The sequence below is a fragment of the Piliocolobus tephrosceles genome, chromosome 15 (assembly GCF_002776525.5).
Source record: "Piliocolobus tephrosceles isolate RC106 chromosome 15, ASM277652v3, whole genome shotgun sequence".
Lineage (NCBI taxonomy): Eukaryota > Metazoa > Chordata > Mammalia > Primates > Cercopithecidae > Piliocolobus > Piliocolobus tephrosceles.
In genome coordinates this window covers 44,981,065-45,007,356 of record NC_045448.1, presented here as the reverse complement: position 1 = coordinate 45,007,356, position 26,292 = coordinate 44,981,065, and the positions used below count along the sequence as shown (strand labels likewise).

At 44.1% G+C, this 26,292-nt stretch overlaps 1 protein-coding gene across 3 annotated transcripts in view; it reads right to left on the bottom strand.

Moving 5' to 3' along the window:
• Nucleotides 1-21,459: 21,459 nt before the first annotated feature.
• Nucleotides 21,460-26,292, bottom strand: part of CAMKMT (calmodulin-lysine N-methyltransferase) — a 416,779-nt gene continuing 411,946 nt past the window's right edge. For all 3 annotated transcript variants that reach the window (XM_023223811.2, XM_023223810.2, XM_023223812.2), the window contains one exon: nt 21,460-22,025. In XM_023223811.2, the coding sequence (XP_023079579.2) occupies nt 21,948-22,025 (78 nt within the window). In that variant the 3' untranslated portion in view covers nt 21,460-21,947. The remainder of the gene's footprint in view (nt 22,026-26,292) is intronic.

Sequence of the window (26,292 nt, the reverse complement as noted above, 5' to 3'; positions counted from 1 at the left end):
CTCCTAGTTTGCTTCATATTCAGAGCTTGTTTTTAACCCAATTTTTCTCCATAGGGTTTCCAGATGCCTTTATTCTTGCTTGCATTATTTGCTATTATGTTTGTTTTGTTTTGTTTTCTTTTCTTTTTTTAGAGGCAGGGTCTTGCTATGTTGCCTAGGCTGAGCTTGAACTCCTGGGCTCAAACTATCATCCCACCTTAGCCTCCTGAGTAGCTGAGACTACAGGCACATGCCACCATGCTCGGCTCTGTTATTGTAAATCTGAATTTTAAATGAATTGTGTTCTCTAATCTACTGAGAATTGCCTTTCCCCTCTTCCTCTAAGTCTTCTGTGATCTCACTGCAGTATGGCTGGCTGCCCTCCAGGGTGCTGCACAGCTGTCCCCTTGAGATTCTTTATGGCTTTCCTAGGTTCAATCTCAGATTTTCAGTGTTTTAGACATGAAGTCCTTGCCCATGCCTATGTCCTGAATGGTATTGCCTAGGTTTTCTTCTAGGGTTTTTATGGTTTTAGGTCTAACATTTAAGTCTTTAATCCATCTTTTTTTTTTTTTTTTTTTTGAGACGGAGTCTTGCTCTGTCACCCAAGCTGGAGTGCACTGGCCAGATCTCAGCTCACTGCAAGCTCCGCCTCCCGGGTTCATGCCATTCTCCTGCCTCAGCCTCCCGAGTAGCTGGGACTACAGGTGCCCGCCACCTCGCCCGGCTAGTTTTTTGTATTTTTTAGTAGAGACAGGGTTTCACCGTGTTAGCCAGGATGGTCTCGATCTCCTGACCTTGTGATCCGCCCGCCTCGGCCTCCCAAAGTGCTGGGATTACAGGCTTGAGCCACCGCGCCCGGCCTTAATCCATCTTGAATTAATTTTTGTATAAGGTGTAAGGAAGGGATCCAGTTTCAGCTTTCTACATATGGCTAGCCAGTTTTCCCAGCACCATTTAATAAATAGGGAATTCTTTCCCCATTTCTTGTTTTTGTCAGGTTTGTCAAAGATCAGGTGGTTGTAGATGTGTGGCATTATTTCTGAGGGCTCTGTTCTGTTCCATTGGTCTATATCTCTGTTTTGGTACCAGTACTATGCTGTTTTAGTTACTGTGGCCTTGTAGTATAGTTTGAAGTCAGGTAGTGTGATGCCTCCAGCTTTGTTCTTTTGACTTAGGATTGTCTTGGCAATGCGAGCTCTTTTTTGGTTCCATATGAACTTTAAAGTAGTTTTTTCCAATTCTGTGAAGAAAGTCATTGGTAGCTTGATGGAGATGGCATTAAATCTATAAATTATCTTGGCTAGTATGGCCATTTTCACGATATTGATCTCAGATTTTCTTCTCTCTCCCATCTATGTCCTGCTTTTGCTGGAGTAACTTGCTCCTGTTTGTCTGAAAATTCTTCTGTTGTCCTCTACTTGGTGGATAGTTTGTGTATAGGATTCTAGACTGAAAACCATTTTCCCTTGGCACCCATTATCTTCCAGCATCTAGTGTTGCCGAGGATAAGTCTGATGCCATTCTGACTGCTGCTCATTTGTAGGTGTCCTGCTCTTTTGCTTTGGAGACTTTTACAATCTATTATTTTTACTTTATGTTTTGAAATTTTACCAGGATTATGTCTAGTTGTGGATCTTTTTCATAGGACTATTCTTATTCAGCCCTAGGAAATGTTCTTCTGTGCTTTCTTTGAGAATTCTCTCCCCTTTAATTCTTTTTTTTTCTTTCTAGAATGCTCTTTAGACTTTGGACTATTCCATATGTCTTTTATTATTTTCCCCCTCATATTTTCCCATTTTGTTTTTCTGCTCTATGCTTTGTGATATTTCAACTTTTTAGTCCTTCTACTATTTTATTCCACCAGTTGCATTTTAAATTTCCAAGAGCTCATTTTGTTCTCAAGATCTCGTTTTTAGAATGTATTATCTTCCCAATTCTGTTTGAGAATTCTAAAAAAAAATTTTGAGTAATCTATTCTTTAAGTTCTGTTTCCCCAGTAGTGATATTTTTCTGCCTTTTTTTTTTTTTTTTTAAGAGATAGGGTCTTGCTACATTGCTCAAGCTGTCCTCAAACTTCCAGACTCAATTGATTCTCCTGCCTCAGCCTCCAGAATAGCTAAGACTACAGGTACATGCCACTGCACTGAGTAACTGCTTGTTTATTTTCATATATTTCATCATGCAAATGGTTCTCCTCATTTCTCCATATATGCCTCCTCAATCATCACAGTAAATCCAAATTTTAGAATATAAAAGCACTATAGATGGTGTGGATTTACTGTGCAATTGTGTACATACCTTCCCTGAATCTTTCTGAGGTTTCCTGGGTGAACCGGCTCCCATCTTCTCTGTTGCCCCACCATAGGGCATTTTATGTGGCCGTCATCAGCTGTTTCCTCTAATAACATCTCTCATACACTTCACATATTCCAGAATCTGCTTACATCTCTTATCTGTGGGTGACCTCCTCCTCCTCTCCTTAGTATTATGGGTTTATGTCTTTTTGTAATTCTAAAACTATTTCAGCAAGATTTCTGGAAAGATGGGAGGCAAATGTGTGTACTGGGTTTCCATCTTGAACAATAAGGAGATTCAGAAAACTATTTTTTTGAACTTTTTTTTTTTCATTTTTAATTGCTTCATCTTTCAGCAGCTTGGTGTCCAGGTCCAGGAAGTTTTTTCCCCAGGAATTGTTTACAGATTCTCAGCATCCCGTGGTCCTCTTACAAATGATACACATAAACTAGGAATACCTCCTGGGTTCAAGTGATTCTCCTTCCTCAGTCTCCCGAATAGATGGGATTATAGGCACACGCCACCATGCCCACCTAATTTTTGTATTTTTAATTTTTCCCAGATTCCCTGCTTTTCCCACATTTCTTATTGTGCAGGCTTGTGATCCACAGGAGTCAGAATGAAGGAGGTCAGCTTCCTTGTATACAACTTATATACATCTTGTTGAGACACTCTACCATACTGGTGGGCTTCCCTTCACCCTGCATTCCCTTCTGCTCCCATCATTAGCCTGGCTTAGCCCTTCAGTACCTTTCAGTACCCTTCAGATCTCTGCTGCTGTTCATTTCCTTAGAAAAGTCCTCCCTGTTCCCCTTGACTCAGTGAAGTCTCTCTATTGTATGGGCTCATGGGATAATTATTCCCTCCTTTGCAGCACTTAGCTCAGTTTGTGGTCCTTGTGAAGCAAGATCATGTCTATTTTCTGTTTCACCTTAATGTCCTGAGTCTTTGAACACAGTGCCTGGCACATAGCAGGTACTTGATAAATAGCTGCTCAATGAAGAATGATCATTGATATGGTTTGGCTGTGTCCCCACCCAAATCTGATTTTGAATTGTAGCTCCCATAATTCCCATGTGTTATGGGAGGGACCCAGTGGGAGATAATTGACTCATGGGGGCGGTTTCCCCCATACTGTTCTCATGGTAGTTAATAAGTCTCATGAGATCTGATGGTTTTATAAGGGGTTTCACTTTTGCTTGGCTCCCATTCTCTCTTGCCACCGCCATGTAAGAAGTGCCTTTTGCCTTCCATCATGATTGTGAGGCCTCCTCAGCCACATGGGACTGTGAGTCCATTACACCTCTTTTTCTTTATAAATTACCCAGTCTTGGGTATGTTTTCATTGGCAGTGTGAAGATGGACTAATCAATCACGAAGATGGCCACAAGAAACATTGCTTCAGCTCATTATAATTTCAGAAATAACTCACACCTACCCCACCTACCCCACACCTTACAGGCCTGAAATTCAACAGGGCACAAACATCTGGGCTGTCAGCAGCTTTGACCAAGGGCTGAATCACAGACTTCCCAGGACTCTTTCCTGAAGCCTCAGCTACATCCATGATGAGCCCACAGGTCAGGGAGGCGGATTCTGGTGCAGCCCACAGGGCTGGCAGCTCATATGGCCTTCTGACCACCCAAGCCTTCTGCAGGGACTTTATTCAGGCAAAGTTGTGACTTGTCTCTGGACAAGGCCAGTGAAGCCTGGCAGGAAGGAAAACAACAGACTCCCCCAAGGGGCCAGGAGGTATTTTCTTAGCTGAGGCCACAGACCCCCAGGGGGGTGGGCCCAGAGGCTGCTCAGACAACCAATGGCGACATCCCTGGCTGAGAACAATAGAGCCCCACACCTCAGCTACCTTTTGGGCTCTGGCTTCCCAGTGGTGAAGCCTTATTAAATTTGGGATTACCATGTGTAAAGCACAGTCTGAATTTTGTTTGCTCTGCCATGTAACTTGCCTTTCTAAACACTCAGTCAGAGCTGCAGTTAATCTACTGACCATGGGCTTAACCGGCAGGTGGCCAGGAGGCCCCCACCAAATTCCTCCTGACCCTTTGTTACCTGGCCTGGAAGGGGGAGACTTCTTGTTTGGGAAGTGTTTCTCCTCCCCCCGAACATTTTCAGTATTAAGAGTCTTTTGTCACCATAAATCTGGAGCGGGGATTATGACAGGCAGGCTGTCACCCAGATTGTTTCCTCCAGAGGATAATGGGAAAAGTTTGCGGGCTGGCCTAATGAAACCTTTCTTCCAGGGACAATGCCATTTCCATTAAATTAAAGCTCAAGCCTTAACAATGCCCCAGAACAAACCCAATTTGAATATTTAATTTGGGATGGAAGGAGCTGGGTAAACACCTCACTCCCGTCAGCCCCTTTCTGGGGACCTCTTGCAGCAAACTCAAGGAAGAGTCCTGGGTCACTGATGTCAGGTTAGCCCCCGTTGCTGCCAGTATTAAAGGTGGAAAATTCCAAATCGTTACTATTCAATTGACAATAAAGAATGTTATTCCTAACTGAAAAAAAAAAAAAAAATCTAGGAAGTGAATACTGATCAGATAAGCAATGAACTAAAATCTGTTTGTTCTGAGCCTTGCAAGCTACAAAGCCTTTAGGATGGGAGGGAGCTCTCTCCCCAGCCCACTGCTCACGATGCACGGGCAGCCCAGAGGTCCTCTGAGAATTGTATGCTGCCTCACACCGCACCCAAATTCCTCCCTCTTTGCTTCTTCAAAGAGAATGTCTAAAAGGAAGAAATGTCTAAATGTGCTTGATTTTAAAAAAAAAAAAATTACTGTAGTGACGTCAAGTGCACTGTAAGGGAACAGAATTTTTTGTATCTTCCTTCTCTACTTGGCAACCAGGCAGCCAGGCAACCAGCACCTGTGAGACAGAGTTCTGTGTGGGCTCCTCTGCATCAAGAGTCAGAATTACCCAGGAATAATTTATCTGCAGATTTTCTGTGCAGTTTTCTTGTCCCTACTCACAGCACATCAGTTAATTGTTGGGCTTCTTTTTGTCCCTTGCTTCCTGGTGAAGACCTATCTTTTGTTCTGTCCTCCCAAAGATGGAAATCAGTCCTAACATGTTGATGTGCTGGCCTATTTCCTTAACACTTCTGTTTTCCTGAATTTTCGTAGTCTTTACATCTAGTGCAGATGATCAAAAGCAGCTTAATCACACTGTAAGGGGGTGAATCACTGACACATCTAATTTCTCTGTCAAAAATTTGGTTTCTGCCTTGCCAATGAGGAATGGAAGGAAATATGGGAAAGGAATATCTTTTGGCATTGCTGTCCTGGAGATTCTAGAGCCTCACCTTGGTCCTACTGTGCAGGCCGCAAGTGATCCCACATGGGTGGGTGCAGCTGCTGGGGCAATGCTGATGTCACAGGAAAAATTCTAACTTGCTCCCAACACCTATTTCAGGGGCTGGCAATCAAGTCCCAAGGCAAAGGGGACATTTAAGGTGATTTTAGAGATGGCCACCAGGATCACCTAACCATTGGCTACTGCCTGCGGTCTTGGGAGGCCAGAGCCTAAAGTCCAGGGAAAGCTCCTTTTCAGGCAGGGTGTGGGTGTGGGGGTGTGTGTGTGCATGAGCACCATGTGTAAGGCAGGGAATGAAGGCTTGGCACGCCACTTTAGATGGTGGCTGAGACCCAGATGTACCTGCATCTGGTGGGATAGACTGTCTCACATCTGCCCAACTCATACACATCACAGCCCCAGCTCTAAGGGCTCATTGCCCAGACACAGTTTTCAACCCTTCGTTTGCTTTAACGGCGCTACCAGGCTGAGAACCAAGCATGGGTGATGCTGCCCTTCTTTTCCTTTGTATTTGAATTCACCTGGAAGCCTTCTTTTTAGGTGGGCATTTCCTCTGGGCAAGAAGGTCACAGGCAGAGTGGCCAGGGTTCATCTGGGCAGAGGTGGTCAGGCAGCCAACTGGCCTCTCCTTGGGGAGGTCGCCTCGCTTCTCTGAGCTTCATTTTCCTGATTTAATACAGTTAGGTGCCAATGAATCTGAGCTCCTATTTCCCTTGGGGTCCCTCCAATCCTCAGCCAGCGTTTTCTGTCCTTTAAATAGTCCCATGATTATAAAAAATGTGACCTCCGAAGACAACTTTTAGAGTTGCTCTTAGCAGGCTTGTGGCGTTTCACCAACTCCAGAATGCAGCTCAGAAAAGAGTGTAGAGATGGAGCCGGAGATATGTCTTGAGTGGGCACTTGTCCAGCCTCCTCCCTCTGGCCTTCCCGTCAGTCAGCCATGCTGTACGGACTGCTCACCAGGTGCCAGGTACTGCCACACCTCAGCGAGTGAGGCACTGCCCCTGCCCTCAGGGGCAGTACATCGGCCCTGGGCTCTCTAGATCCAACAGAAAGCCCTAGGAAAGTCCCTCACTCCTGCATTCGGCACGCACACCAAAGACAGACCTAGAACTCTGCTTCCACATCTGCACCCACCAGTGCAGGAGCGTCGTCACTCCAGGTCCCTGGATGGGTCACATCAGGTTAGCAGCCCCCAGGGCCCCCACCATTCCCAAATGAAGTCCAGCCCTGTCACTCTCCTTTCTCACTCCCCAGCCCTCAGCTGGCTCTGTGGGTCCTCCTGTCCCCACCGCTACCTGCTAGAATGGCTGGAATAGCCTCTCACTGGGCCTTCTTCCTCACCCATTCTCCTCACAGCAGCCAGAGTGAGCTTCTAAACGTAAGAATCAGGCTGGGCCATGTAAAAATGCAAAATCAGCTGGGCGTGGTGGCATGTGCCTATAATCTCAGCTACTCAGGAGGCTGAGGCAGGAGAATCACTTGAACCAAGAGGTGGAGGTTGCAATGAGCCAAGATCGCACCACTGCACTCCAGCCTGGGCAATAGAGTGAGACTCTGTCTCAAAAAAATAAAAAACAGGCCAGGTGCGGTGGCTCACGCCTGTAATCCCAGCACTTTGGGAGGTCGAGGTGGGTGGATCACGAGGTCAGGAGTTCAAGACCAGCCTGGCCAAATGGTGAAACCCTGTCTCTACTAAAAATACAAAAATTAGCTGGGCGCAGTGGCGGGTGCCTGCAATCCCAGCTACTCGGAAGGCTGAGGCAGGAGAATCGCTTGAACCCAGGAGGCGGAGGTTGCCGTATGCGGAGATCATGCCACTGCACTCTAACCTGGGTGACAGAGCAAGACTCCATCTCAAAAAATAAAAAGTAAACATAAGAATCAGACCATGCCACTCCCCTTCTTAGGATCTTCCAGTGGCTTCCCATTGAAATGAAGTCCAGCTTCCCCTCCATGGCCTACAAGGTCCTACACCACTGGGCCTGCACACTCCCTGGCAGATGCCTTGCTCTGCTCCCTGCGTTTCTGCAGGTTTGCTCCTGCCTCAGGGCCTTTGCACTTGCCACTGCCTCTGCCTGGAATGCCCTTCCCCTCAATCTTGAAAGGTTGACTTCATTGTCATTTAGGTTTCAACTCAAATGCTGCTGCCTTAGAGAGAGCTTCCTTGACCTCGGATCCAAAGGAAGCCCAATCACTTTCTAAAATATCACCTCGTTTTACCGTCCTTGCTGCCTCTATCTCAATTTGAACCAGTCTTATTTGTTTACATTTCTGTTGCCTTTCTCCCCCTACTGGAATGTTGGCTTCTTGAGATCAGGAACTTTGTCCATCTTGTTCGCTGCTCTCCCCTGACTGTCTGATACCTCAGGCATTCAGGGAGTATCTGTGAGATGACTGAATGGATTAATCTTTACCCCATTGAACCTCACCTTCCTGTCAAGTTGAACATTTCCTAAAATCTTCCCGTGAGCCTCAGCTCATGAGCTCCGTGCCCCTTTCTTTCCACTTTCACAACTTTCGAAGGCTAATACCAATTCTGCCTCCTCTCCCATAAGGTAGTTGCTCCTTCTTCTGATTTCTAACAACCCTCGGCCAGTCCCCTCCTTTTCCATTGATCTGGCATATTTGAGGACATGCTCTGTCTCCCCTAATAGATTATAAGCACCACATGGGCAGGGCCTTCCACCTGCTTTGTTCTCACATTCCTGTGTGCAGGAAGGACTTGCAGAAGGTATGTGCAGGGTTGAACCCTCCTGGGTTCAAGCAGTTCCCCTGCCTCAGCCTCCCGAGTAGCTGGGATTACAGGCACGCACCACCACACCCAGCTAAGTTTGTATTTTTAGTAGAGACAGGGTTTCTCCATGTTGGTCAGGCTGGTCTGAACTCCCAACCTCAGGTGATCCACCTGCCTCGGCCTCCCAAAGTGCTGAGATTACAGGTGTGAGCCACACGCTCGGCCAGCAGTGGTTTTTTGACACTAGAATTCTCCCATTTCTGTTCCTCTGCCAGTTCTTGGGGTCCCTTTACTTCATCTGGGTTCCCAGTGTCCTCTGCTCCCCTCCCCCACAGTGAGGCCTATTCTCAGCTCGTGTGTACCAAGGACCATGACAGTATTACCTCCCCTGAGGAGAGCCTAGTTCACAGCAACCCCTCACTAGAGCTAAAGGGCAGATGTTCTCTTGGTGGAATTTTCACATCAATGACACATTCATCCTACAAGAGCTTTCCTGTGCTCTTGAAATCTTGACACATCAGCAAATACTTGCTCTGCATCTCTCCAGCTCTGTGGGGTACCACGACCTGGACAGAGGCCAGCTCTGACCTCCGTGGGTCTTTCCTTGAGAAACCCCAAGAGCAGATATTTCCACTGCAGTGCTGGATGCCCAGAAAAACAATGTGAATCAAAGCCTAGGGTTTCTATCTAAGAGCAGAAATGGACTTCTTATCCTATGGCCCCAACCTGTTTAGCCACTGCCACCTTCCTCTCTGAGAGTATAAGAGGATGTTAGACAGGGCCTGTCTGGGGGGTCAAGAAGGCAATAGGATACGAAGACCCCCCACACGCCATGTTCCCAAGTGCTATGAACTTGCAGCTCGCACAGCAGGAAGTGGAAGCATGTGGAGGGTCCATCCCCTCTCCAGGGCCCATCCTCTCATGTCTCTGCCTATCCCAGGCCTTAAGGTGGGGCGGGGTGGGGTGGGGTGAGGCAGATCACAGGCAAAGGGACTTAAATTCCTACAGCATTAGGTGCAGACAAGGCTGACCAACCTTATCTTCACCTGAAACTTTGTGAGGAACCGCCAGCAACTCCTGTTACTTTGGGGTCAAACACACACTTGGAAATGGTTTGCACCCCTTCTCCCATTGTCACTCACGTCGCCAGTCCAAGCTGCAATTTTCTCTCACCAAGACTATATTATAGGAGCCTCCTAACTGGACTCTCCACTTCTAGCCCACTCTCCATCCAGCAGAGTGACCTCTAAAAAAATGTGCACCTCATTATGTCATTCTCATGACTATGAACCCTTCAATGGCTGCTCGGCCTCCAAATGAAATCCAAACTCACTAAATCCTGCACATTCTGGTCCTTGCCCATCTCAAGTCCCTCCGCATGGGGCCCCCACCACCCTGGCCGGCTTCCCATGCCTCAGAGGCAGCAGACTCAGCTCCCCCAGGGCCTCCACCACCCACTCCGTCTGTCTGGGCTCTTCCCCCTGCCACCATCTCTTCACAGGACTGGCTCCTTCTCACCAGTTGAGACCTTCCTCAGGGAGGCTTTCTCTGACCATCCTGTCTGAAGTAGGCTCCACTATTATTCTCTACCAATAGGACCTTACCTGTTTTTCGTAGAATTTATCATGTAATTTACTAATGCAATAATTATTATGTTTTGAGATAGAGTCTCACTCTGTCACTCAGGCTGGAGTACAGTGGCTCAATCTCAGCTCACTGCAATCTCTGCCTCCTGGGTTCAAGCGATTCTCCCAGTTCAGCCTTTGGAGTAGCTAGGACTATAGGCGTGCGCCACCACAGCCAGAACATTTTTTTACTTTTCATAAATACAGGGTTTTGCCATGTTGCCCAGGCTGGTCTCAAATGCCTGGGCTCAAGTGATCCACCTGTCTTGGCCTCCCAAAGTGCTGGGATTACAGGCGTGAGCCACCACACCTGGCTGATACTTTATAATTATTTTATAAATGCACTGGCACATTTATTTATTGCTTCAAATGTAAGCTATGTATGGGCAGTCATTCTGTCTTTCTCACTTGGCTCTAACATGTAATAGGGTTTTTCGTGTTCAGTATGAGGTTCCCCCCAGGGTGCCTAGCACACAACAGATAGAGGCATACCTCAAAGAGATTGTGAGCTTGATTCCAGGTCACCACAGTAAAGTCAATGTCACAATAAAGTGAGTCACATGAATGTTTTGGTTTCCCAGCACACATAAAACTTATGTTTACACTATACTGTAGTCTATTAAGTTTACAATAGTATTATCTTCAAAATGTACATACTGTAATTAAAAATAGTTTATTGCTAAAAAATGCTAACATTCGTCTGAGCCTTCAGTGAGTCACAGTCTTTTTGCTAGTGGAGGGTCTTCTTGCCTCGATGTTGATGACTGCTGACTGATCAGGTGGTTGCTGAAGGTTGGGGACGCTGTGGCAACTTCTTAAAATAAGACAGTAAAGTTTGCTGTATCAGTTGACTCTTACTTTCAGGAAAGATTTCTCTGTAGCATGCAATGCTGTCTGATAGCATTTTACCCACGGTAAAACTTCTTTCAAAATTGGAGACAATCCTTTGAAACCCTGCCCCTGTTTTATCAACTCAGTTTATGTAATATTCTTCATTCTTTGTCATTATTCAACAGCATCTTCACCAGAAGTAGATTCCATCTCAAGAAATGACTTTTGTTCATCTCTAAGAAGCGACTCCTCATCCACTTAAGTTTCATCATGTGATTGTAGCAATTCAGTCACATCTTCATTCTAGTTTTCTTGCTATTTCACTACATCTGCAGTGACTTCCTCCACTGAAGTCTTGCACTCCTCAAAGTCATCCATAAATGCTAAAATCAATCTCTTCCAAATTCCTATTAACGTTTATATTTTTATCTCCTCTCATGACTCAAAAATGTTCTTAATGGCTTCTAGAATGATGAATCCTTTCCAAAAAGTTATCAATTGACTTTGCCCATATCCATGAGGAATCACTATCTATGGCAGCTATAGCCTTACTTAAGGTATTTCTGAAATAAGACTTGAAAGTCAAATTACGCCTTGATCTATGGGCTACCAAATGCATGTTGTGTTAGCAGGCATGAAAACATTAATCTCCATCAGAGCCCTCAGGTGACCAGGTACATTGTCAATGAACAGTAGTATTTTGAAAGGGATCTTCATTTTGAGCAGTAGGTCTCAACAGTGGGCTTAAAATATTTAGTAAACCATGCTGTAAACAGATGTGCTGTCATCCAGGCTCTATTGTTCCATTGATAGAACACAGGTGGAGTAGACATAATTCCTAAGGGCCATAGGGTTTACAGAATGGTAAATGAGCACCGGCTTCAGCTTAAAGTCACCAAAAGCTGCATTCACCCCTAAAAAAAAAGAGTCAGCTTTTCCTGTGAAGCCAGGCATTGGCTTCTTCCCTCTAGCTATGAAAATTCTAGATGGTATCTTCTTTCAATAGAAGGCTGTTTCATCTACATGGAAAATCTGTCGTTTAGTGTAGCCACCTTCATCAGTGATCTTAGTTAGATCTTCTGGAAAACTTGCTGCAGCTTCTACATCAGAACTTGCTGCTTTACTTGCACTTTTATGTTCTGGAAATGACTTCTTTCCTTAAACCTCATGAACCAACCTCCACTAGCTTCAAACTTTTCTTCTGAAGATTCCACACCTCTCAGCCTTCATAGAACTGAAGAGAGTTGTGGCATTGCTCTGGATTAGGCCTTAGCTTAAGGGAATATTGTGGTTGGTTTGATCTTCTATCCAGACCACTCAAACTTTCTCCCTATCAGCAATAAGGCTATTTTGCTTTCTTATCATTCCTGTGTTCACTGGAGTATCACTTTTAATTTCCTTCAAGAACTTTTCCTTTGCATTCACACCTTGGCTACCTGGTACAAGAGGCCTAGCTTTCAGCCTATCTCAGCATTTGGCACATCTTCCTCATGAAGCTTAACCATTTCCAGCTTTGATTTAAAGTGAAAGACATGCAACTCTTCCTTTCACTTGAACAGCTAAATGCCATTGCAGGGTTATTAACTGGCCTAATTTCAATATTGTTGTGTCTCAGAGAACAGGGAGGCCCCAGGAGAGGGAGGGAGACAGGGAACAGCCTTCCACTAGAGCTGCCCCAACTGGAGCAGTTACAGTACCCAGAACATTTATTAAGTTCGCCATCTTATCTGGCTATAGTTTGTGGTGCCCCAAAACAATTACAATAGTATCATCAGAAAAAATGCAATTATCTCCTAAGTGTGATAAAATGAGGTATGTCTGTATTGATTAGGTCAGTGAATAAAAATGGAGGAGTTTGGGCCCCCACTGCTCCTCCCTTCCCCCGCAGTGGTACCTGAGGTAGCCCTCCAATGTTTAGTCTGGGACAGAGGAAGGTGAAACATTGGGATCCACCCCAGAACCTCATGGGAGAAAGACCCCTGTGATGTGTTACATATTCTCTAGGGCCAAGCTAATGTCTGACAACTCTCTGACAGTACCAGAGAATTCTAACTCCCTGAGGTGGCCAATATCTCTGGTCCTCATAATAGATTGTTTTTTAATCTCAAATACTTTAGAAGTTAGCATGAACTGGGAAATCAAATTATATCGTTCAGTTCTCCTATGTTACAGAAGAGGAAACTGATGCCCAGAGAGATTAAGCAGCTTGCCTACAATCACCAGCTTGGTACTGGTAGAGTCCAGGCTGGACTAGGTATTCGGATTCAAGGTTCATTGTTCTTTCCCCTGTAGCCCACTTTCTCTGGTGTCCTCTCCCAATAGCCTGAGAGTGATGTGCCTCTGTAATAGGCTGAATTTCTGAAGAGTAAATGAGGCCTGTGGTACCTGCATCCTATTTTCGTGTTTTTGAAATGTTAGTCACTATGTAACTCACCACATTTTAGGCAAAACATTATATCAGAAGTTACACTTAAGGCCACAGAAAAGTACCTCCAGAGAACAGATCTAGGACTGCATGAGTTATTGATTTCTCATCACTTAGTTAACAGACTGCCCCAAATGTCATTGCTTAAAAACACCACCATTTTTAGCTCATGTTCTGTGAGTAGGCAATTTGGGCTGAGCTCAGCTGGGCAGTTCTTCTGCTGGCTCACCTGGCCCACTCACACAGCTGCAGCCAGAGCTGCATCTCCCAGGGGCTGTTTGGTCCTAGATACCTGTTTTTGGCATCTCCTAAGGCCTGTTTGGTCCTGGTTTTCTGTTCACTCCCAGGAAAAGAGTTTAGCCTGCAATACTTTATCTGTTAGGACAAGTCTGTGACTGAGACTACCAAGTGGGCCAACCCTCGCCATTCCTGGGAGAGCCACTGCCATTCAGTGGCTCATGGCTTAATAATGGGGGTGACTGGGCCACATGTCTCCACTGTCTAGCAGCACAGCCTGGGCTTTTTCACATGGTAGCTAGGTTCCAAAAGCATCAAGACAGGGCAAACCTCAATGCACAAGTGATTTCCAAACCTCCACTTGTACTCATGTTTACTAATGTCTCCTTGGCCAAAGCAAGCCAAGCCAAGCTCAGAATCAAGGAGTGAAGAAAGATTCCATTTCTTGATGGGAGGAGCTGGAAAGCACTGTTGCTATTCCCCCACCCCGCAAATCTACCGTAAGGGTAAAGCTGGATAAACACCTGCAGTATCATATTCATATTGAGATTACTGTAACCACTGATGGTTTATCTAGTCTCTTGGGGGTGAGGGTGTGTGTGAGAGGACCCAGAAACAGCACCTGGCTGTGAGATGAGGGAAAGCCACTAACAGCTGGCAGAAAGGCAAGCTGGAGACTCGAAACCTCTGTCACCCAGCCCAGAGCCGAGGTTCTCATCTTATGGGGCAGGAGGTGGGCCAATCAGGAGTATCCCTGGAGAGAGGAAAGATCTCTGGACACTCAGGAGCTGTGAGAGGTTTCATTCTCCTCCGAGCTGCTTCATACTTGGCATCATGAGATGCAGTTTGAGAGAGAGACAGGGAAAGTGAGAGATCCACTCAAAATGTAGGCTGGATCAGGGATGCAGCCTCTGCTCCTAAAAATAAAGCCTGTGGAGGAAAATGAAGGCTAATGTACCTGGAGGTGGAACCATAGGTCAGGTGGGCAAAGCTTTTAAATGTACTGCCTTCTGGGTTGGGAACAGCATGGTGACATTCCCTCAAGCTCAAGGAGAGCTCGGCCATCAGAAGGCAGACTGCAGATCAAGACAGTGATGGCCTGAGCTCACTTTCCGACCTAGTCTGACAGTCACATCGTGTTCAACTTCCACCTTTCTCACATTGGCAGGCTGCAAACCATCAAAAAATAGAATTTCATATACAAAGCCGAGTCCTTATTCTAGATTGCACAGGTGTGCCCAGACAACAAGCCAACATTTTCAGATCCCACCGCCCAGCTTTCACCGTGGACCTTGCCTGGGATGGTGCGGCCTCGGTGCCCACCGGGAAGGCAGAGTGGCCCAGCGTGGGCGGCAGAGGTGAGGGAGGGAACGCTGCTCTGAGGCCTTTTTCTTGTAGCTCCAGACAAATTAAAAACCTCCTTACCGGCCATTCATTCTGAGGAGGCCTCTTCCTTCCTCCACAGGGGGGCTGCTGTGTTGGAAGCCGATCAGATTCAGGGAGGCTGGGCCTCCCGGAGCTCTCAAGGAGGGGGAGAGGCAAGAATGGAAAGAGAGAGGCCCTAACCCTGAAGAGATTGGCAGGCAGGGAGTGGGGGCAAAGTGCAGCCCAGGTCACTGGGAAAAAAGAAATCTCAAAGTAAGGGAGTGGGGGAAAGTTCCACTTTCAGCCTAATTATGAAAGAGGCCTGGGTAGAGAGGGGCGGGAGAGACCAAAGAAGAGAGAAAAGGGAAGTGAGATGTTGCAGAGAGCAGAAAGATATTTTCAGGGCGCACAGGCTATTGAAGGAGCGCGGGCAGGGAAAGGTGCCACCTCTTCAAACGTAGGTCTGTTATAACTGATTTTGAGACCTGGAAGCACGTTTGCCTGGGACTCCCCAAAGAGGGAGAGCAAAATGCCCTATTAAGGGTGGGACGAATTGATTTCCCAAAGAAGCACAGCACCATTTCCTCCAAATGCCCTCTGCAGTCCTCCTTAATCTGCCCTGGAGGCAGCAGGTGACCTCTGCACAGGCCCCTGGAGGCGCCTTTGTTCCGGGGCATTCTGCGGCCCGCCCCGCCCCCTCCCCTTGCACCTGGGCAGCAGCCTCAAAATACACTTGTCCACCCTTGGCCGGCTCCCGTGGTGGGATGGCGGATGCCTTTGTATGTGAAAAGCCACGAGCCCTCCAACTCCTGTTTTCCTTTCGGCTTGACACATTCACTAATGTATTTCCTGTTCACTCCCAGGAAAAAAAGAGTTTAGCCTGCACTACTTTATCTGGTAAGACAAGTCTGTGACTGAGACTACCAAGCGGGCCGACCCTCGCTGTTCCTGGGAGAGCCGCTGCCATTCAGAAAGCTTGGCTCTGCCCTCGAATCCCCAAGTGTTCCCTGCCGGGTTCTAATCCAGGCCCTCTGAGGTTTGCTAATTTAATTGTGTAATGGTCCACACCTGAGACATTCCCTGAACTATCTTTAGGACACTACTTAGCCTAAAAGAAAGACAAATAAGAGTATTAAGACAGGGACTTAGACATTGAAAGCTTTTACCATCTCCAAAACATCTGAGTCAAGCAGAAGAAAACGGGGTGGGAGGATGGGGGGTGGCCTCCAAGTCAGAATAAGCAACAAGAAGTAATTAAAGTTCCTGCTAAGTGAGTCTGAAATATGTATTTAGCCCTTAATAACCCTGGGTTTTTAAAGAGCGATTCTCCAAACATCTATTATTCACATCAGTAGGACAGACGGTAAGCCACTGTAAGATTTATAGAAACTAAAAGACTTCCCATGCTAAAGGTTAATGAAAGTGTAATTTGAATCATGAAATCTTTATGTGTCGGCTCAATTTACACCGAGGGCTCATTAAGGATGCGTTTGGTACAGCGGGCGGCAGGTGACGTCACATGAGTATTTTAAATGGGCGGGGCCAGGCTGCTCTGCATGTAATCCTTTAAAAATATAACAGCCTCTTTCCTTCTCTGTCTCTCCAGCTGTAACAACTTCACCAACTGTCTGGGTTCCACCCCGAGGATTTCACTGAGAGAACACGTTAGAGGGAATCAGGGAGCAGAAAAAAGGTCACAAATAAGCACCTCAGGAACAATGAAAGCTTTTCTCTATGCAGCAGTGGGAGAGTTGCTAGAAAAACTGGAAAGGTATTAATCAGAAGTGGCTATAAATCCTCTGGAGTTTTGCTCTTATAAAACTCCTCAGAGAAAGTCTTGAAGGAAATGCAGGTCAAAGCCCAAAAAAGCTCTTGATCAGAGATTGCTGGAGGAAAATCTTCCCAGACGCCGTTTAATAGGCAGCAATCACCCCAGGAGTGGGGAAGCCAAGTACGCTTGAAACATGGTTGCAATTCCTAATAGGTCTTGTCACACTTAAGGCACTGCAAGCTCCATCCAACGAACAGCTGAAGCTAGCTGGCGATTCATAAAGCCAACAGTTTAAAGTTTATTATGATGAAAGCACTTAATGACAGCCATCGCTAGGGGCCCATCATTTATAAAGCTGTGCTGAGTATTAGACATGTAGCATGACCACCAATTTTATGTCACAATTGCTACCATAAAATGACCTTTGGTGATTTTTGCTGCATGTGGTGGACAGCTCTTCCTTCACATTAGTGCTCTGTGGCTTTCTTTGCAGACTATTATGCTGTCTAAAGCTTATTTGGCACTGTCGTGAGCCTCAACCCTTGTTATTACCCCGAAGGCCTGTCTAAAAAAAAAAAAAAAAAAAAAAAAAAATCTCATGTTCTATTACGCCACTCTAATAATTTACAGTTCTTACCAGCCTTGGTTAGCATAATATTTTAATGCAAATATGCTTTACCATTGGATTTTAAGCACACACACACAAAATTTCCCATGCTTCTGGCTAGCAAAATACCCATTTTATGGGAGTTCACTGAAATCAGCCTCTTATTCCCTGGTCAGGTCTCATTGAATGAGCAGTTTCCTCTGGGTCAGTTAAAACATCACCAGAAAAAAAAAAGTTACTTAAACTTCTCTTGAGAGAGATTTTTTTTTTTTAAGATCCTATACATGTTAAACCTACCTAAGGCAGAAACACCAGTTCTTATTTCCCTGTATCCAGTCGCAATGCAAATTTACATTTGAGTAACATTATTTAATTAGGCTTTCATTTTTCCGCCTTCTCTGTGTAGTTAGCAAATGTTTGAATACACGGCCACTTTACTGCTCCAATGTAAACTGCTGCTAAGAAAGTGGTCTGTCCACGCTACACCACCTTTACATTGTGTATATAATTTTATAAATGATATAAAATCTGCTTCTAGCCCTGAGGAAAAAAAAAAAACCATAAGCATGGCACACTGCAATTTTGGAAGGATTTAAAATATGTGATTTCTGCTGGTACCTACTGTATTGGGTTTTATATAAAGCTTTTTTCAATAAGGTAAATTGTTACATGACAAACTCATCTTCCACCATTATCATCTGCTGTTTGTGTTTAACAACAGGAGTCCCGCTCTAACAAAACTGTTGTAATGGCTGTACAAATTACTCAGCTGAAAGCTTTTCACCAAACAAAACAGTATTAATCAGCAGTTCTTATGAAGGTGCTAATTAAAAACAATTTTCTTCCTCAGTTTGCAATACTAAAACCATCTTCACTTGCACAGTTTCCAATATACAGCTACTGTATTTGCTCACACTTCAGGCCCTCTATTAACTATTGAATCTCCTATTAGCCATTTTATTACATTTCTGTTTACGAGCTTGTTGACATTTTAAAAGTCACGGTATGATCTGTTTTATCTATTAAAAAATGTATTAATTGAAAAGTCAGGGGGACAAAAAAGGCAAAATACAGACTCCAAATGCACAGACTTTCAGGGCAGAGAACACTGTAAGCATTTAGCCACAGCCTGGAAGGTAAGCTCTCTGGGTAAAATGAAATCTGAGAATTAAAAGTGGCATTTCAGGCTTAATGGTGTGATAAACACTAACAGGCTCCTTCCTAATTTGGAAATAGTCCACTCAGGAAAACATATTTACCCTGCCTAAAATCAGCCTGACTTTCAAATCCATTTTTTCTCTATGGCATACACTCAACATAATTATGTTTCATACAGCCTGAACTCAGGGGATTTTGATCTGGGATGGGGATGTACCTGGAATCTGGGGGCTGGAGCCCACATCTCGGATCTAAATAGCTTAATGTTTCCTGTGAGTGTGTGTGTGTGTGTGTATATGTTTGTACATATACTTTGACTCTCTCCCCTATGTGGGCATTCTGCCCCACCCCCAGAGTCCGATGAAAGGTTCTTGCCAGACAATGCGAATGAACTGTCTGGCATAGATTGGAAACAAGTCAAATGCTGACTAAGCACAAAGACAAAAATCCATGGAAGCTGGGTTCCTATTAAAAAACAAAAACCACCTAACCCTCATGAGAAGGTATGTCCCACTTTGGTAGTGGAGAGATGGAAAAAAACACCACCACCTCCTGCCTCTGGTATTAAAACCAGGTTCTTCAGCTGTCAAAAGCAGTTAACTAGTTTAGGACAGACACCTGGCTGTTGAAATAGGGCTCCGGAGGGCAACTAATCCTTCCATTCACTCAGTTAACTGCTGGATCCCCCAATTTGATTCAACAGGTATGCAGTGGTAAATTCAGCCCATACTGAAGCCAAAGGGAAAATCAGCAAGGGGCGGGCAGCTCTTCTCTGAAAACACCCGAGGAACTAGCCAGAAAAGCTTTTATGGCCCTGACAAGTTTTCTGCTGAATACTGAGCACCTAAATTACCCTTCCCTAATGGAACTTACATTTTCATGCTCAGTCAAAAAGCCAACAAAATACACAATTTATACAAAATAGCATCAACCTCTTAGGGAGTCTTTTCTAGCACTTTTATCCCAATTCACAGCATATGTCTTGCTATAAAGTAAAATATATTTCTTATAACCAACTTGTATGTAGCTATTCATCTCACAGCATTAGAACTGACCATCGGCAATATTAGAAACATTCGTTCATCCAACCAAATCTACTTAGTATGACAAAGGAAAATCATGAGTTTTATCAGAAGATAAAGGTACACAAAGAAGAGAAATATCATTATTCTTAGGATTTCCTAAGCAGACAGGCTTCCTTTCTGAAACAAACACATGCATAATTACATAGGCAATTATGGAATGGGCCATTTCAATTGCAATTGACACAGAGAAATATAAAGTTCAAAAGAAATGTAAATGGATAAACTTTTAAAGCTGGTCTATTTCACTTTTCAATATTGGTATTCCATTAAACTTTGGGAAAATAAAAACTGTAAAATTATTCAATAATATAGAACATTTCTTACAAACTTTCAAAGAACCTGGTCTAGAGATATTTCCAGGTGAGGATCCCATGAAGAGCAGATCTGTGAAACCCTTTACATCGTATAGGAGATTCTCTAGGTTTCAATTACATAATAAGTGAACTTCCTTACTAGATATCTCTTGGTAGCAACAGTTCAATTCTGAAACACTGTTCTCAGATATTTAAAAAAAACGCATTCCTAGTTTACTTTTTAAATCATAGTATCTCCCAGAGACATAAACACTGGATTTCTCCACCCACAACACACAAATGCAAATTGAATTCTTGCCAATTCATGTATTTTCTTGAGAGAAAAAGAAAATATTCTCATAATCCTGCTGTTCCATATTTAAAAAGAAAAAAGAATAGACCATCTTAGGTGCTACCACAGGGATGCGTTTTCTTTGTCTGGCAGATTTAGTTGCAGGTTTTACAGAGGAAATATTTTTGCTGTATTTTCACCAGTATAAATGGAATGGCTTGTGTTGCCTTTTAAAACATGCCAAATTCTAATTTTTAAACAAGAAAATATGAAGCCAGTGTGCAACCTATACAGTCGCCAAAGGAGAGCTGCCACTAGCTGAACTACTCAGCTAAATGGCTGGTTTGCATTGCCCTGGTCTTTATCTAGCACTGAGAATAGACTGCTGTTTTATCCAAAGAGGAATAAATTGCTGTTATTGTGATGTTAGCCCATCACTTGGCATTGCAATTCAAGTTTTTGTGAGAAAGAAATGTATGATCTAACTGCGACTTGACCTGTGCCTTCTGAGATCCATCTAGGTGCTCTAATGGAGCAGAAAAAGTGGTGAATACAAGGACATGCAAACTGATGGTGAAAAATTTGTTTGATGATAGAAGTGAGCAGAGAAGACATTTGAGAGTTGCTGCTTTTATGACAGCTAAGTTTGTTTAACATGCAAAAGGATGGACCCCCAGTCTCTCACCTATCACTTTAATTGTATCACACTGAATACATGTTTTTGCCTCTTCTAAAGATATGAGGATATATAGCTAACCTACTAATGACATTACTGCTAAACTGGGCACAGATGATTCCTTACAGATAAACATCTGAATTTCCACAAAAGGCATTACAGCATCTCATGGATGCACTAGGCAAGGATAAGCTTGGGTTCCCTGCAGAAAAGTCATTCTCTCTTAATCCTAGGTAGCACCTATTAAATGTTTACCATACACTTGAAACACAGCATATAACAATATATACTTACTTTAAATAAGATAATTGTGTGATTGAGTTTTTAAAAAACTCCCCCTGGTTGCAATCTAGTTTATCAACCATTTATTCAAAATTTCTCTGGGAAGGACCTATTTTGAAAGAGGCCTGGAGAACAGCAGCAGTTAGATTTAAGCCCTGATAAAGGCTCACTTTTCATTCATAGTCAGAGCCTAAATGTGCTCTTCTTGTACCTAAACAGATAATAAGCACTCAGCACACTCCCCCTCCTTGACACAGCACACTGAGACTAATCACACATAATTGGGGAGGAGGAGCAGAGGGCTGGCCACGCTATTGTGTCCAGAGGACAAACGGTCAGTTTATGAGGCTTTGGGCTGATGTAGTCATTTCTTATACATCTATAGGGAAAAAAAATACTGTTTAAAAGGAAAAAAAGAAGGAGAGAGAGGGATAGAGAACGGGATGGCAGATTTAATACAATTAATTGGAGGGAGATAAAACGATATGTTTATTTTTTTAACCAGGAAAGAATCATGATATTTGCTGGGTTTACTGATTAAAAACTACCACCAACAAAACAGAACAAAGACCAAAAAAAAAAAAATATATATATATATATATTTAAGGAGGGATGGGTATCATCAAAAGAAATTCTCTCTCAATTAGAGGGAAAAATATTTAGGTCGTTCACCAGTCAAATTCAAGTCACAGATAGGCAGCTTACACATATTTAAAGACAAACAAAGGTTTAGGGCAGGAAGAGCAACAAGCAGAGTATAAAAAGAGGCAGGGAGGGAGCTGGAGAGGGCAGCTGGGGAATAACGTGGGTAAGGACAGGTGGAGTCCATAGCCCACACGTGAAACGCTGCAAAGGGGGCAGGCAGGCGATTATACTCATTACAGATTTCTGTTTTTGTAAAAATATTCCCTGTGCACTTGATATTTTTCTTCGTCTTTGAGAAGCTTAATCTTCTATCCGTGTTTGGTTAAAATAAGCAGAAGCGGGTAATGAAGGTTTTCTTCATATATGTCCGGGTTTTCCTTTTTCAACTGAAAACAATAATAGAAAAAAAAAAGGTAAGGGGACTCCAATTAGGGATCTTTACCAGTCATTATCAATGTTGAGTATCATGACTTTTACACCAAAATATATAGTTCTGGAAAAATAAATCACAGAAAAGCAACTCAAAGTAGTTTGCAGTGGCACTAGTATCACAATTCTATACATTTATATGGGGATTATTTTTGTTGGGGGTGGGTAGGGCGTTTTTTTCATAAATACCCCAGCTGCATTTTGACCTCTATAAACTGTGAGGCACTTGACGGAAGGCAGAGCTGGGGCTCATTCATCGTCACCTGATTGGTCATTTGACATAGAAGTTTCTGCTGTCTGTTCCCTCTGCCTCTGACCAATGCCACACTATTCAGGCAGGTGGGCATTTCAGATCACTGCCTGGAGTCTGTGGCAACATCTGGGCACAGGCAAAGGCTTGTGGGGCCCAAGACACTGCAAAGGCTCTCCAGGTGCTTCTTAGGGGTTTTAACATTAATAATAAGTCACTCAAAAATTCTTTTCTCTGCGGAGAACATATTCCAACAATTAGACTAGTGACATTCCTGTCGATACTGTGCAGGGAAGTTCTGAGGATCTTGCTGTGATAAGATTTTAAAATCCAGTCAGGTTTCTCACGTCTAAAGTACACTTTTTCTTCATTCAGCTGGAATAGTTTTAGAGTTATATTTACATTTATCCTAGCAACTAATAATTTGCGATTTATAAAGACAAAATTAATATTTTTGAAGTTGGAATTCATGAGCCAATTGTTAACTCCTTTTTAGATTATAATAATAAAAAAATATAGCCAGGCACGGTGGCTCAAGCCTGTAATCCCAGCACTTTGGGAGGCTGAGACGGGCGGATCACGAGGTCAGGAGATCGAGACCATCCTGGCTAACACGGTGAAACCCCGTCTCTACTAAAAATACAAAAACTAGCCGGGCGAGGTGGCGGGCGCCTGTAGTCTCAGCTACTCGGGAGGCTGAGGCAGGAGAATGGCGTAAACCCGGGAGGCGGAGCTTGCAGTCAGCTGAGATCCAGCCACTGCACTCCAGTCCGGGTGACAGAGCAAGACTCCGCCTCAAAAAAAAATAAAAATAAAAATAAAAAAAATAAAAAATATTTCTTTTAATTATACATGGAGCCAATTCCTTTATTGTTTAAATTAGTCAAACACCCACCCTAAAGCAAAATGAATGGCCTCAACATCACACTCTCCCAGGGTGGTCCCTCTGGGGCATGTTAACTTGAATCTTTTCGAAGTGCATGTTCCTTCTGAATCATATTCCCAAACCGTGACATGGACAGACTGTCACTATTAAGGACAGGAGTCATGAGCCCACTTCCCCTTTTCCACTGGGGAATGTAAAGCTAATTCAGCCTTTACTTTCTAATCCACTTTTCCAAGAACTGACGGTGGTACAGTCACTGAGGTGACTTCATTCTGTTTTCTTAGATGGAGTTTGTTCTGTGTACAGATGATTTGTTGTCTATTTAGAAAGATCCTTGTGGATTTTAGCTGCTACCAAAGTAGTGAGAGTGTTAAGCCTAAACACAGGTCCTCCAACCTTACGATTTAGTCTAATTTTAGAAAATGCCGAGAAAATGGCTTCACCAACTTCCCCATCCATACCCACTGACCGGGACTTACCAACTGTAAATACCTTTGTTGCCAGTTGCCCTAGTGATAGAGGGAGCTCACTGAAGTATTTTATAGAGGGAAGAGAGGGCCAAGCTAGCTCAATTCTTTCCTCAGGGATTGGGGATAAGGGAAAGTTGATTACTCAGTGGCAGTCAGCTGACCTACTCACTCACAATGCACTAATATACAGAGACTCAAATGAGCTCTTTATAAAGTCCCTGAGGTAATATGTGGGATAAATAATTCTTCTGTAAATATGGGTTAGAAATCACTTTTAACTTGGATTCTATGCTGACCTCTGGAGGCCAAAGCAGAGGCTTCGTTGCTGAAAGGGGCCAGGGGCCAGCCCCATCTTGCCTGTGAGACCTTTCCACAATGGGGAAGAGCTGACAACCCTCAAAGGCAACACTATAACCCAGCCCTGGATCATTTCTGAATCAAGCAAGTCTGTTATGTGAGGGTACTTGAACACACACAAAGCACTTAGCCAATACTTGCTTCGATAGGGGAATGTTATGAGCTTTAAGAATAATTCCATTTACACAGGCTGTACTTCCTTGCCCAATTAATAATTACAATTTTAACAAATATCAAAAGGCACCTTGAAAGAAAATGAACAAAAAGCAAATCATGAATAAAACAATTTTTCAATTTCATAGGTTAAAACAGGGTCTTTGAGGACTAAACTAAATTATATAGCTGCTATTAGTAGCATTATGCTTTACTTCATAATTGGATGTAACACGCTCAGCCTTACTACGGCGTGAACAGCAGCAGCAGGAGTGGAGTTCAGACTGTTTACCCTTTACAGTATCCACAATTATCAACAGCACACCACACAGATTATAAGCACCAGCCACTTGTTAATGTGGCATTTTGAATAGATAAGGAGAAGTGCAATATGGCCGTGTTTTTAACACAATGTACTGACTTCACAGCCCAGCCCAAGCCTATTTTCAGAGCAATGTACAAAAATACAGAAAAATAAACACTTCAGGGTGGTTTTGCGAAAGTTTAAAAAAAAAAACCCATGGCATGTGAAATTATATTTCGAAGAACATTTGCATGAATGAGAATATTTTTACCAATTAGTGTCAAGCCAGTTGTAATCTCGAAGTCATATCTCTGCCTTACAAAACGATTTGCTATCTAACTATCCGAAAGGTTTTGAACCACACTATGAGGGCAATGAATTTCATTCTCAGCCTTGAGGAGACCCAAAGGCTGGGGAGGAGAGGGAAGTGTTTTATTTTTCTCCCCTTGCATGGATGGACTGAAAAGCAATATTTTAAAAACATACTACACCTTTGGCTGCCTGGTTCCCGAGCAAACTGGCTGCATGGTGTGGGCACAGTTTAACAAAAGCACTGGCAGAAAAGTGCAGAATGGCACCGTTTTGATTACAGGCTTGCTTTTTAACGGAAATAAAATTTCACAGTTAACAATGAGAGGTGAAAAGTTTAAGAGGCAAAGCTGTTCCTCCTGATCACTGACTGTTAATCAGCTTCATGGGTGGTTGCCTAAATCTGTAGATTTTTTTTTTTTTTTTTTTTTTTTTTACCTTGCACTACTGCCAAGTAACTAATTTTTTCCCCTGTTGTAAGAGGAGGAGTGAAAAACTCAGCTTCGAAGGCAGCTGTGTATGAGTGACGCGAGGCACTAATGCAGAGGGCAAAATTAAAATTCATGAATCTCTTCACGACCATTTGTGTAACAAGATTAAGACGGGACAGCGGAAAAGAGCGGCATTATCAGGCGTCTTACAGTCCTCCAGCTGGTTACGCTCTATTCCAACACAGTAGGGCTAAGAGGATAACACGCAGCCTGAAGGAAAACGCTGCTCCTCCATTGGGGAGCAGCGCGTCCCAGGGACGAGGGGGCTTTGGCCAGAGATGGAGAGGAAGAAAGCTGATTGCCGCTCAAGATGGAAAACTTTTAAGCCCTGGCTATTAGCACGCGGCCAACAAAAGCCGCCAGGGTGGAGGCTCCCGGCGGCCGCGTCCTGGAGCCCCGGGCGGGCGGGCAGGGGTGCTGCCTTGGGCCTCCGCCTTCCCGCCCTGCTGCAGGGCATGGGGCTGGGCGAGGAGCAGCGACGCTGCCCGCTCCCTCCAGCGTGGCCCGCGGCTCACTGCTCCGGCCTCTGGGCGAGCTCCTTCTCCTGCAAAGGAGCACAACTGCACGTGCCAGCCCGGTCGGCACACAGTATCCGTGCTGTTGAACAGGCACAGGAGGGACCAGAGGCATTCTTTTGCTAGAAGCAGAATACCACACCAGCTGAAACAGCTCTCATTATTAAAAATATATATATCATGGGCGCCCGTTTATACCTTTTATCCAGGATGTGCCAACTCTGCAGAGTATTCTCCTAGGGTTCTACACTCTCCCCACTCCCAACAATGAAGAGAACTATTTCTTAGTCCGATATACCAATGTCAGCAAACTGTGAATTTGACTTTTAGCAATTATGACCAGATTTATGTGCTTCGCTTAGCAGGATAGTGTACAACGTTGGAAATAAAAAGAGGAGGTGTGCTGGCCACCAGACGCTAACACTCTAAAGTTCTAGACAAAGGAGAGGTGGGCGTGCCTGGCATGTCCCAATACTTCTCAGATCTTTC